At 34.6% G+C, this 13,811-nt stretch overlaps 1 protein-coding gene across 4 annotated transcripts in view; it reads left to right on the top strand.

Annotated features, from left to right (window-relative positions):
• The window catches only part of LOC136030208 (uncharacterized), a 49,225-nt gene extending 36,035 nt beyond the window's left edge, over positions 1–13,190 (top strand). For all 4 annotated transcript variants that reach the window (XM_065708996.1, XM_065708993.1, XM_065708994.1 and 1 more), the window contains 5 exons: positions 115–256; positions 4,251–4,440; positions 5,458–5,706; positions 8,271–8,358; positions 12,962–13,190. In XM_065708996.1, the coding sequence (XP_065565068.1) occupies positions 115–256; positions 4,251–4,440; positions 5,458–5,706; positions 8,271–8,345 (656 nt within the window). In that variant the 3' untranslated portion in view covers positions 8,346–8,358; positions 12,962–13,190. The remainder of the gene's footprint in view (positions 1–114; positions 257–4,250; positions 4,441–5,457; positions 5,707–8,270; positions 8,359–12,961) is intronic.
• The last annotated feature ends 621 nt before the right edge of the window (positions 13,191–13,811 follow it).

Here is a 13,811-nt window from a genome sequence, read left to right as displayed (position 1 = left end):
GTTTACATAGATCACATTGAGCACAAATATTGCATAGAGCACAAATGTTTGTCAAAGACTGAGATCTTAATTCCGTCTTTTAGCCGTTGAATTTGAATTTCTTTCTTTTTTTAGCTCCTTGTTCTTCTAAGAGTGATCCAGAATGTTGTGACTCGATGGACAGTGAAGGTTCTCCCGAAAGCCTGGTTCGTCGAATAACTGACGATATAAGAAACGGGAAGAAAACAATTGGTCGAGGCTCAAGCCCTTCTTTTAAGTAGGTTTATAGTTTCAGAAAACATTTCACACGATAAATTCAGTATAACCTTTTAAATATTAGACGTCACAAAACTTTAAAGGATAAAATAAAAACACAAAAAGTTAAAACAAATTTTTTAACCAGCTATAGATTGAAGCTACAAGGTCAATTATAAATTAGTCTAACACGAAAAATTTTGACATTTGGAGATAGCTCTTAATAGAAATTAAGATTATAGCTATAAATATCATCTGGGCAAAAATAACTGATTAGGGAACATAAAGAAAAGTGTAGCGATCTGACGAAAAATTCTTTTACTTAAGGCCAGTTTCAGCTTTTATCAGGAAGTAGTAAATTTGAACCCACTAGTCAGTTAACAATTAAAGGTAAATTAAGATGATAATGGCGAAAACCATGGTGAGTTAGGGATCTTAGCTTCCTCCTTTTAAGACAAGAAGAAGCAGTCTTGCTTTAGTTTCACTGTATTCGAGAACATTCATAATTGTAAACATTGCATAAGTTGGGGTTTGAAGGAGAAGATAGCAAGCCATCAGGATAAGTCTCAGAGACCTTATTCATTTATGTTTTTTTTTTCTTTATCTGGTCATTTTAGTTTGACGAAAGTCTCCTCCTCTTTTTTTTCTTTTTTTTTCTTTATTTGTGCATAAAAAAAAAACAATATGACTTGTTATAACTTCTTTGGGGTATGAGAAGAACCAAAAATAGGTAAATTTAAACATTTAGTTCACTTCTCGAAGGTACAATTTTTATTATCTTTGAAGAAGCTTACAGTTTTAAAGTTACAAATTTTCAAGATATTAACTGGCCTGTCGAGTGTGTTTTTCCTTTCCTTCCTTTTTTTATATTTGTGCACTGACTGCAAATATAGGCCGTATGAGTTGCATACACAGGTTCATCCCTCAAGGCTATTAGAAAATATAGGAATAGAAAAGTAAGATTTAACAATTCTTCCCTGAGATATAGGGTTGTAAGCACATAGTTTGAATATATACAGCAGGGCTTGTTCAAAACTGCCGGTACTAAAATATCCTTTACTAGTTTCAATTAAATTTTCACATAAAAATAAAAAGATAGCTTCTGTTTCCTATTTCACAAAGCTCTTTCAAGCCCATTTTATGACAATGTTTTTTAAATGTCCCACAAATTGCAGTGTAATTCATACCGTAATGGAATTTATTTAAATTTATAATAATGTTAAAGTTTCTGTGAAAATCTCTAGTACTGTTGATGTGACAACTTTCTTGGCTGGCCTGCACGATGTGATGATTTTAGAGACTGCCAGAAAAAAGGCATCCCATGCAATAGTTTCATTCAGCACGTCCCAACAAGGGGCCTGTTGTTGGGTCCTGCTGTTCTCTGAGAGATTGATCAGTAGCCAGCACTTGTGGAGTATTTTAATGCATTACGTGCCATCAAAGAAACATTTGTCGAATGTCGCATTGTCAGCAAAGTATCTCAAGATTATAAGCTACCTAGAAAGGAAAGATGTGCTTATAGAACTTAAATTTGTATACTCATCATCTGAGCTTTTTATAAAATTCGCAGCAGCTTTTCAAAAGAACGAACTCCTTTTGTACGCTCTTCATGCCCAGTTGAAAACTTTCTTGTCGCTGTTTTGGCGAGATTTCTGAAACCCGACATTCCCATGTCTGCTGATGAAATTTATACCAGTTTGCTTGAGAACTTCGACAACTATTTGCAGGATACTATTGTAGGTGAGCCGGTCTATTTTCTGTTAAATGCTCAGAAACTCACCTGGGCAGAAAGAAAAGGGCTCCGTCAAAGGGTTCGAAGGTATTTCAAGGCAGCTGCCGAAAACTTGATCCAGAAGTTCACCATCTCTTCTAATAGCCCTCTCGAAGTGCCTAGGTGCCCGAATACCACGGAAAAGATAAAAAAAAGGTAGAAGTCCATCAGATATAGTTGTGCTTGCTCGAGAGTTCCCAATAGGAATAAGTGTTGATGATTTTAGAAGTGTGTGGATATTGCTGCAAGCCGAGAACTAAGTAGAACCAACGCCATCACTCGTCGACCATTACTGACATCAAGTCTTCTCTACGATGGATGCTTTTGGTGGGTAAAAGTATACGCTTTTGTCGAAGCTTGTAAAAGCTTCGTTGACACTATCGTACGGATATGCTGGCGTAGAGAGGGGTTTATCGCTCCCAGGGAGACTTCTTCCGTCAGACAGAGCCTCCATGTCAGAAATAGACCTAAATATAAAGCTATGTGTGATTGACGAATTAAACACACATTGAGGCCTACCCGAAATGTTTTCTATTCCCAAAGAATTGCCGACTTTGGCTAGGTTGGCTTTATTAAAATACTAAGACTGTGTAGGGCAAGGCAGAAGAAGAAGCTGCTGAACGGAGCGTCCAAGACCAAGAAAAAGAAAGGGAGCTGAACCTAGTTGAAATCTCTTGCAGCAAAACAAACTACATAGATTTCAGGAATCACTGCCAAAAAAGCGGGTCTCTGAAAAAACAAAAACGACGAATTATTAATGCCCTCTTGAAAGAGGCCACCCATCGCTTACTGAAAGGGGTGGCTTCAAAGAATCTCGGGGACATCACCTTGACCAATTCCTTACTAGAGAATGCTGAGCGGGCTGAAAGGACGTACAAAAGAGTAAGTTGGACCTGATAAGCAAGTTCACAAATATCTCAAAAAAGTCGAAGAAGAGAATAGGTTAGCTTGCAAGCTGAAGTCTTATGGATTGTTTTTATTTCTTTCTAGTTTGAAAGCTGCTTTTCTTTTTTGTTTTAAATAAACATAACTGAAAGTTTGAACAAAAAGAAAATGAAAAAACAAAGACAAGCTGAAGTCTTATGGATTGTTTTTATTTCTTTCTAGTCTGAAAGCTGCTGTTCTTTTTTGTTTTAAATAAACATAACTGAAAGTTTGAACAAAAAGAAAATGGAAAAACAAAGACAACTAAACGTCTCAAGGGAAAATGGGTTCCTTCCAAGGCTACTGAATATGATGATGATTAGGGTGGCTTGGCCACCGTTTCTGATTCATGAGCAAAATAATGTTTTCACTATGAATGACAATCTAAATTCCATTCTACTTTGGTCTCTTTTGGTACCCTTTTTCACCCCTAAAAGTACCTTGACAGGTTGTCAAGTCTCTTTTCTAATGAACAAGAATCATTCCGAGTCCTGTAATTTGTTTAACTGAAAAATTTAATTTTAATTCCGTATCTAATGTTCAAATTGAGAAACCGTGACAGTAGAACTAATCAAACACTAAAACCAATCAAATTTATGAATGAATGAGGCTATATTAACTAAAATGGCTCACACTAACACAAATATATCATAAATACAATCGTTTAATTTTACAGCAATTATAAATAAATAGATTAACTCCTAAAACAAAATAAATCAAGTATCAACTGCTCCTTAAAGTGTTTTTGTCAAAATGCCAAGTAAAGTAAGGAAAAAGCGTCTTAAGATATCTTAATACTAGAAACTTGGTAAATGCTTTGTTGTGCACCATCGTTTGCCATTTTTTAGAGTCTGGTGTTAAGTCTATCAGTAAGAAAGTCCTCAAAATCCGACAATAGCACATGGTGAGCTAAAAAGTTTAGATGTTTTAGTTCTTATCGATAGGTCAACTTATCCGCGGTTATTAGGGGATTTCAGGTGAAGATCTTTCACTGTGTTATCAGTTTTAGATGTTGAGATCAAGTGAAAATCTACCAGTCTGTTTTGTTAGACTCTTCAATCTTTTTCTGGGATGTTCGAGAAAAGTCTAGTTGTCGTATCTGTAAGAAATATATGACGAGAAAGAAAGGTTCCCGACATGACGTGATCTTACATGCCTGTTTCTTTTCCATCGCATCTTTACACAGTCACTAATAAACACACGTACACATTCTACAAAACTTTTTAGTTTTACTGTTATGGATATAAACGTGCGAATCAATTTAAATGCCATCATTTGATTTTCTTTGACTCTTTACCCTTATATACTTTGTCTTTTAAAGCGTCTGTGATGGTGAAGGGAAATCTACTTGTCATTTCTGCCAGAAAGTATTCTCGAAAGCCTCACAGTTAAGGCTCCATATCAACATTCACTATATTGAGCGCCCATTCAAGTGCATAGAGTGTGGAGTCTCCTTTCGAAATAAGGGTCATCTCAAGAAACATATTCAGTCAGCTATTCATCTAACTAAGGTGAGTCAAGGCAATACCTGTAGGTGCCGACTTTGAGGGAAGGGGGGTCTACCATTACCTTTTAACTGAATAGACCAGGCAATATAATCCTGAAAAGAATCCAAAATGCGCAATTTCCACTATACTATTTAAGACCAGAGCAATGTGAAGCAAAAACCACAAGACCCTAATAGATTTATTCTTGAGCTGTATATCATGATAACAAAGAAGAATTGGGCTTGAATTATAACTAGTACGGCTTATAAATAAGTTACCAAATAAAATACATAGTGTAGTTTTTGGTGCTTAATATGCTAAGGAAGTAAAATGGCCTGGTTGACATGTCTCATGAAAATTATCCTATTTACCGGGAGTTGTAATATTAGCATATCTCCTATATTTATTTTGAACTCAGAAATCGAAGGGTAGTTCGCCAGGTTATAAATTACTATAGTTTTATCCAACTCTCATGCGTTGGATGAGATTTGGATATCTTATCTTAATATCTTACGTTGGATTATCTTACCTTATTTGATAATTTAGACCCATCCTACACATACACACTTACAACGTTTTGAACGACATAGGTTTGAAAATGAATTTTAATTCAAATGTTCTCACACTACAATAAAAAAAAGTAGTCGCTAAAAGAAGTGTTTTAACATTATAAGGAGCCATCTATAAGATAAAATGATTGATTCTATATTTCAAACTTGACAGAGTTTTTAGTCAAAGAACTTAATTATTTAATTTCATATGAAGGTTTCTGAAGAATACCAATTAATTCTAGAAAAAAGTTGAAAACATCTTGCCTATCAAATGCTAAGTACTCCTTCAGAAACCAATATGACCAAGTTTCTAGGAACATGTTTCGCTGTAATCTCTATTCTTAAACACACAGGCAAAAATAAGCAAATTTGAAACGATTCTGGGGGTTTTGTTTGGGGACATTTCCAAGGCATTGGACACGTTATGTTTGTTCGTGTTTTTACTTTTTTCTTCTTTGAAAACACTATCGCTTGTTTTTTATTTTCATAGGTAAATAAAAACGGCACATTTGGTATACCATCAGAAGACAATCCTCGACCATTCAAATGTAGTGAGTGCCTTGTTGCCTTTCGGATACATGGCCACCTAGCCAAACATCTTAGGAGCAAGTCTCATATTATGAAACTGGAGTGTAATGGGAAATTGCCTTTTGGGACTTATGCTGAAATTGAACGCTCAGGCATCAATATTAACGAAATTGATACGACGGACTGTCAAAATACTTTGGATAGTTTAAAGGTATTTCAACTAGTCTCCCATTTGTTCTGTTTATTTATCCTTAATTATCCTCATATCCTTAATAACCAGAGAAATTTAGAAAAATAAAATTTAAGTAAAATCTTTTGCCGTTTTATGTCTGCATTTCTAGATTAATCAAGAGTTTCTTGAAGATTCAAAAATATTTGTTTAAATGTGCGCTTTGATGTACAATTCATCTGTGGAAAAGAAGGGTAAAAGTAACTGTCTATGAAGTTCTAGAACCTGGGCGTTAGGAGCTTTAAAATTTCTTGAGACCTAGAGTTGAACCTAAGTGCTCTGTGAAATAAGGCAAGGAATGAAGTTGTTCCTTTCCGTTTTGCTATAAAACTATTTTCATCCTGGTTAGATAGGCTTTTAAACAACCAAATACCATTACGTTGTTATATTCTTAAAAATGAATACCCTGACTTTTGATATAATGCTTCGGAACCCTTTTCTTGCTCATGAATAAAAATCTGTGTTCGCAGTAAAATATTTTTTTTGCTAAATTCAAAAATACAATCTGAATTTTTAAATTGTTCTAAGTTTTCATAATAGGACCACTGAATCAGAAATAAAGACAATAAAGGATATAATAGTTTGTCTTCAAACAGGCTTTTTTTCGCTTCAGATTTTAAGTATATCCTAGGTCACCAAGGCGCAAAATACTATACAATAGCAGAAAAGCTGACTAGCAACTTCTTTTGTGATTCAAATGACCTTGGGATTTGATTGTTCATGCCCAGACATTTAGAAACATACTTAGAAGAAAAAATTCCAAGAGCAAAGTATTCTTCCCTCTTTTTCATGTTTTCAGCAGAGAAGAAAAATATTCTTTTCTATAGAATTAAGAGCAATTCTCTCATTCTGAGGTAAGAGGAGTTTGCATAGAATAATCTATTCTGCAACTCTGCACTACATCACTGATCCACTCGATCTTTAAATGTCGAGACATCTTGTAAGAAGAAGCATATGTAAAGAAAGTTTCACCAATGTAAAGCTCAAGCCGGTTTAAAGCTCAAATATCTCATTTTGTTCTGAAAGATTGGTGCGTATAAACATCATACATTTTTGAGGAAATGCCAACGGACATAGAAGAGTTTACCTGCATTAGCATTGCCAATTCAGTCGCCATCTCTCGTAAATGGGCAAAATCATCATGAAGTTGAAAGGAGAACAAAATGGATTCTGGATTCTTCAATCAAACAAGAAGAAGAAGAAATGATTCATAATTTTCTCGTAATGATTTTTAAGTTTTTTTCTTAGACTACCCGTAATTCTATGGATTTTTTAATCATTATTTAAAAACTACAGGTGCCGGAAAGAACTTTATTACTGTTTTGAATTTTATCCTACAAAACTGAACTGTTATATTCCCAAAACGCCTGAAGTTAATATTTAGAATTTATTTCGAAAAACTAGTGGTTGATTGTTGCTTTAAAACCGCAAAGAAACTTTCTTGGACCAAAAGTATCAATTGCATCACAAAATTAACGCTAAATTTACCATTAGTAGCTTAATTTGCATTAAGCTGAAGTAGAAAAAACAAAAATTAGAAACATGAACGAGAATCAGTACAGTCCCAATGTCACTAGAGCCCCTCTTTCTGAGCCAAAAACATGTCCCCGAAATCACTGCTACGTTTTGGCGTATGAAAAGGTATGGATCTTAGTTATAAATAAGACCCCCTATACAAAAAAAAAATAATGACGTTATGCTGTTTTGTGCAATATTTAGATGCATTAGCAGGAAAAAGTCGACTTTTTCCTGCTAGAAAAGGGCTTCTCTGCGACGACAATTACCTTCTAACATTTTGTTGGATCCTGACAAAATTACCTTCAAACAGGTGCATTGTATCTCCTTTCCAATGGTTTTCTCCTGGTATAAAATTTCATACTTGATATTTCCCCAGTCAACAAAAAACGATACATTTGTCTTATGTAAAGGGCTATTCATTATCATGCATTAGAGAACTGTAATTAGTCTCTTTTTTAACTTTCGCACTGTTTATTCTTTACATAAAAGTTTCTTTGTTGTTAGTTTTATTAATAATGAGTTGTAACTTTCACAAATGTTACAATTAGTCATTGATGAATTATGACAAATGATAGGTTCATGCTGATAAAAGTTAGTTTTTCAGGGGAAAATCTCTCGTAAAATTTAGAATCCCATTACCTGTGAATTTTCTTACCCCTCTGGTGCCCGATCTCTTTTAGGTAACGGTGAATGATGGACTTTATTTTAAAATTCCCCTCTCCTCCTGCTGCTCTGTACATTTTGCCTACGGACTTTAAGGTCGTTTTAAAGCGTAAAAAAAGCGGAGATTAGTTTCGTTTTAGTTTTAGGCTACCGTACTATGATTCGGATATAGCCAATTTTATCATTTGTTTTTTGTTTTTTTTTTGTTTAGTGTAACATTCTACTCATTATTTCTAATTTAGTTTTCTAATGCAGAGTAAGCGCTCTTTTAAGAATGAAATCAATAGTCTTAGAGCTATGACTATCTTCATTTATTATAATTTCTTGGCTAGTGTGAAAGTTTCATTCACTTGTTTATCTTTCAGTCCTTAATAATTCACCGACTTGGGCGCTTACAGCGTGAAAAAGCTTCAACCTGGGATAGTGCCCTGTCCAATTAGCGACATTCGAAAGGTATTGTCAATTTTGTTTTTTTTTCTTTTTTTCTGTTTAAGGAAATGTTGTTTTTTTTTGTTGTTGTTTTTGTGTTCAATTGAACAATAACTTCTGAGGATGGAACATATACATGGCTCCATGATGGTAAACATGAACGATTTTGTAAAAAAAAACCTATTCCATAGAAATAAGTTAAAGAAGAAGAAGAAAAGATGTTTACCTTTAAACTAATTGATATTCAAACGCGAGATATTTAGTAGTAGATTCAAAAGCTGAACGCTCACATATTTTGTTAGGCATTATTAAAAATGAATAATGTGATACCAACATTTAAGACTATTAGTGTTTGAGGGTATCATTAAGTTGGTAGTTTTCCAGTATTGCCCATTGCTAAATTTCTTTATTTATCCCGTACTAGATCATAGTGTAACCCCAGACAACCTCGGACTATGGGTAAAAAACCAGTACAATTTGTCGGAAATCTTTAAAAAAGTAGGCGAATGTGTGTGATTTCTGTAGATATCTTAAAATAATTTGTCTCTTTTTGTGTTTTTTTTAAGTGTAGTCAAATTAAAATTAATTTGGTCTCAAGTTTACCATAAAAGAAAAACAAACAGTTTTTTCTAATGCTCTTTGGACGGACTGCATTCTCCGCAGAGCAGCTCTCGAATCAAAAAATATGAGCGAGGAACTTAACTACGTTTTTACGGAAATAACTATTGTTATAAACTACATAAAAATAGTCCATCAAAATTTAGGCTACTTGCAAAGCTGTGTGAAGGTATTGGAGCTGCTTACCCAAATGATGTCGACTTCAAGGCTTTGTCCCTCCAAAATTTATTGAGGAGTAATTATGAAGCCCATTTCCGGTGAAAAAAATTAAAATATGCTCTACCGATAAACCTTACATTACTGCCACTTTTAAAAAACTAATAAGGAAAAAAATCAATTTGTTCAAGCAAGGACATATCACACAGGCTAATGATCTAAGAAAGTTCCTGAAGAGAAAATTGAGAAAGGCAGCTACTGAGTATTACAATTGTAAGGTTAAGGATCTGTATTCTAACAAACCCAAACAATGGTACAGGAAAATTAAAGAGATTTGCGGAAAAAACCCTGTTGAAGTTAATTTTCATCTCCCTGAGCCCCCTTACAAGATAGCCAACGACTTGAACCTGCATCTTGCGTCCATAGTACAAAGTCTCCCCTCTTTCACTGGCTCAGGTCAAACTATTCCTCCCTCCACCTCTTTCCCCCAAATTTCTCTCTCTGATGTTATAAATAAAATCCAAAAGCTAAAAAAATCAAGTACTTGCCCATTAGACATCCCAATTGACTTGATTAAAGCCTTTTCAGACACAATTGCTGGACCTTTATCTGATATTTTAAACCAAATTACAAAATCTGGTAAATTCCCAAGTTGCTAGAAACTAGGTTTTATAACACCCATCCCAAAGAAATCTTCCAGTCTGACTATAACCAACATGCGTCCTATTACACTCACTCCAGTTTTTTCTAAGCTTTACGAAGGGTTCCTTTGTGACTGGCTTAAAATTAAAATTATACCACGCATCGACATCCGACATTTTGGTAATTTAAGAAAAACCTCCACCACCCATTACCTTGTACACTTGATTCACATAATCCTAAGTGAACTAGAGAAACAAAATGTTTGGCTAAACCTGGTTTTAGTCGATTTCCAAAAAGCGTTTGACTTAGTTGACCACACTTAATTCGTTTACTACATGATAACTTTGAAATTGACCCACTTTTAGTAAATAATGTTATATCGTTCCTTTCAGACAGATCACAAGTTGTAAAATACAAAAATACCTTCTCTAACCCCCTCCCTAGGTACTGTGGAATACCTCAAGGAACCTTATTGGGACCACTATTATTTCTTGTCATGATTAACGAAATTGGCAAGGAATTCCCCCAAAGATGGAAATATGTGGATTACTTGTCGATCCTTGAAGTATGTCATAGGAATATTAAAAGTGACCCCGTTGAAATCCTAACCCAATGTTCGGATGAATCTAAGGATCTAAATATGACAGTAAATCCCACCAAATCACAGATAATGACAATCAACTTCTTGAAATCTCCTCCTGCTTTTTGCGATCCGATCCCAAGCGAAATGCTAATGAAACATGTTAAGCTTCTTGGTGTTACAATTTCTAATGATCTTTAGTGGGACACACATGTTTCCAAAATTGTTAAACAAGCAAATGTTTCACTATCCATTTTTAAGCTACTAAACAAATTTAATTGTCCTAAGATACATTCCCTCCGTGTTTACTTATCCTTTATCAGGCCGTTATTTGAATATGCATGTCTGGTCTGGCATTCGCAACTTTCAAATGAACTTAGTGACAACATCGAGTCGGTCCAAAAGCGTTCGCTCAGGATCATTTACAAAGAAGGCAAAATTCCATACTCCTTCCTCCTTAAAGCTGCGCGCATTACCACCTTAAAAGAAAGGAGGGAAAAAATTTGCCTGCTTTTCGCTAAATCAGTCATTTCCAATCCCCGTACTTAGGACTTACTCCCTGATTTTCACAATCCCATTAGACTCCGACTCCCCCGGTCAGCCTCCTTAGCAATCCCAACATACTCTCCGATCCATGCTGTTACAGAAAGGTTTCGCAAAAGTTTTATACCCTTTATTCTGGAACACCTTAATAATAATTCGTGATTATGTACTTGCCAAATTCCCCTTTTCCTCTATTGCCGTTTTTATTCTTTTTTTATTTACTTAATTGGTAATTTAATTGTTAAGTTTACTGATTTGCCCTTTATCTTTGATGATTTTGCTTTTTAATTCCTTTTAATTTTAAGTGTTTGACTTAATGAACTGTTTTGAATTTTTTTTTTCTTAGCTTTTACTAATATATAAAGCGAATTCGGCTCTATAGAGCTTGTGATAGCCTTTTGAAAATAAATATTATCTTATCTTACCTCACTTTTGTATTATTGTAAAGTCTGCTGGCAATTTCATGCAAAAGTGATTAAGAGGGTACTTGAACCTAAAGAAGAAATTGTAATTTTTCTCTAGGAATATCGCAGTGGCTCCATAAATATGTTTAGGGATAATGATTTTTTTTACGATTATTGAACTTGCGTATTTGGTGGAAATTCTTGGAAAACTAGGTGTTTTTTTTACATAACAAAAACCTTTTTGTTGAAAACTAGAATGCTTTGTTAATTCATTCTTTGAATTACTTTGGTGAGCTCGATTTTACAAAATGATGACGAATCTGAATTTACAAGTAATGAGAAAGAAAACTTGAATGGATTATATTGTGATAGGCCTTTAAACAAAGGTTCCAGAATGCATCTCTAATTTAATTTTGGACAGAAATTAAGAGCAAATATAATATTTTGTTAAGTAAAGCTTTAAAATTATTGCTGTAGCTCGTGACATCTTATTTACGCAAAATAGAATTTTCCGCATTAATTGATATGGAATCGAAAGATCCTGCTCATTTCGTTGTAGAAAAGGTTTGCTTAACGTGTATTATTATCATTGACAACGAGATTTGATTAACTTTGCGCTAATAGGTAAGCACAGTCGCCTCATTAAGAGACAATAATATAAAGTTGTTATTTCTTTTTAAAAATTGTTGTCTTTGCGTTATATTATAAAATTGAAGGGAAGCTACGAAAAAATATTTTAAGGGAGCCGTGGTGAAATAGTAAGTTAGAAACCACTGGTTTACACCATAAGAAAGACAGGAATGCTTTTATAAAAGAATACTGGCACAATACTGAAGGATCATGAAGAGGTCTACAATTGACCCTAAAGAACGGTGTTAGCGGCAGGTTAGATTCCTCGTTATGGTACGGGGAAATAAAGAAGTTTTCAGAAAAGAATTTTACTTAAGCTTAAGCTATCGTGCCTCCTAAATAGAACATGGACAGCATTCTGCAGTAGTTGCTTAGCTCGTAGGAAAAAACATTCAAGGGAAAATGGTTATGATTTTCTACGCACATGTAGGCTAGCTGACTGAAGGCAACAAGTTGGGCAGTTTTTTTTTTTTATTTTATAAGAGTTAGCTTGATAATAAAGCACGGTTCATTCATGTCACGAGCTCCTTTAAGTATTAAAAGGGCTTTAGGAAACGGTATAAACAGGTATGGGGAAAGTTCCAGTGCTACCAGTAGCAGAATTTGACAGAATTTCAAAAGCTGCCAGATCTGCCAACAAATTTCAAATCTGTCAACAAATGTCACTAGGCCATGAAAAAGTAATATTGCTACTATACTACCCTACTTTTTCCGCGGCGGGGTATAGACCCGTCATTCCAGATATTATTAAATCTATAAATCCCTGGGTGATTGCACCTGCAAGAGCATTTTCAACATATCATCATTTCAAAGAAAAAGGCTTATATTCAGGAAAACATCAATGTTCATGTTCTTATTGATCTCACTATATTCATGCACATAGAATTTTTGAAGGAGGTGCATTTTGGAAGCTACAAATTCTTCAAGACATTATATGAACAATCACGAAGATCTTGCCAGTTTGGAAGGAGGGGGGGTGTACCCTTGGGCACGTATTTCACTTATCAATGTGTTTTATTTCTCCGTTGCTAATTTTTTTTTTTTTTTTTTTTAGGTAGACTTAGTCGTCGCCTTTTCGTTTCTGTGATACAAAAATTTGAGCTTCTGTCAAGTCGTGTTTTCAACCAGATCTGGGGTTATAGCTGAACTTTCAATCACGGAATTTGAATTTTTTTTTGCGGAGTAGTTTAGTTGCGTTTAACCGGTGAATCGTGTGTGATTTTTTTTGCTGTTTAGACGTACTGATATTATGATCCTCTGAAGTGCTAATTTTTAAGACTTTGCATACCTCTTTGTTATGAGATGGCGTTTTTTGTGTTTTTTTTTTAGATTCCAGATATTATACTTTCGGGCTGCCCCTGTTGTAAAGATAGTAAAGATCTATCTTATTTTATCAAACGAACTATTCTATTGATAGGATCTTGCTTCAGCAATATATGCCCTTATTAATACATTATGCCTAATGGGCACCCGCAAAAATAATTGCGGAGGGGGGGGGGGACAACCCTGCAAAAATGTTTCCAAAAAAGGAACTAAGGTCATAAAAAAGTTAGTTTTTAACCAGGAAAACGTTATGTTCTTTTCTTCTAATAATAGAAAATCACAGTGCAGGAAGAAGAAGAAGGGGAGGGGGGTCAAATCAATAACTCATCAAAAGCGAAAAATTGAAAAAGGTGGAATCTTAAGCAGCAATCCAAAAAAATAAGGGCATCTAGTTGAAAAGGCATGTCTAAAATTTGAGATAGAACAGTAAATCTGGACTTGGCCCAGTTATTGATATTAATGGGGCCACAATTAGTGATAAGAAAAAAGTTAAAGATGAGTTAATTAAAGGCAAGTTAAAAGAGTGGAATTGGCAAAACATTTTGAGAACGTGCAAAACCGTGACAAAGTTGCTGCAGTTA

This window comes from Artemia franciscana, chromosome 8 (assembly GCF_032884065.1).
Source record: "Artemia franciscana chromosome 8, ASM3288406v1, whole genome shotgun sequence".
NCBI classification, from domain to species: Eukaryota; Metazoa; Arthropoda; class Branchiopoda; order Anostraca; family Artemiidae; genus Artemia; species Artemia franciscana.
This window is presented reverse-complemented; position numbering and strand designations above follow the sequence as displayed.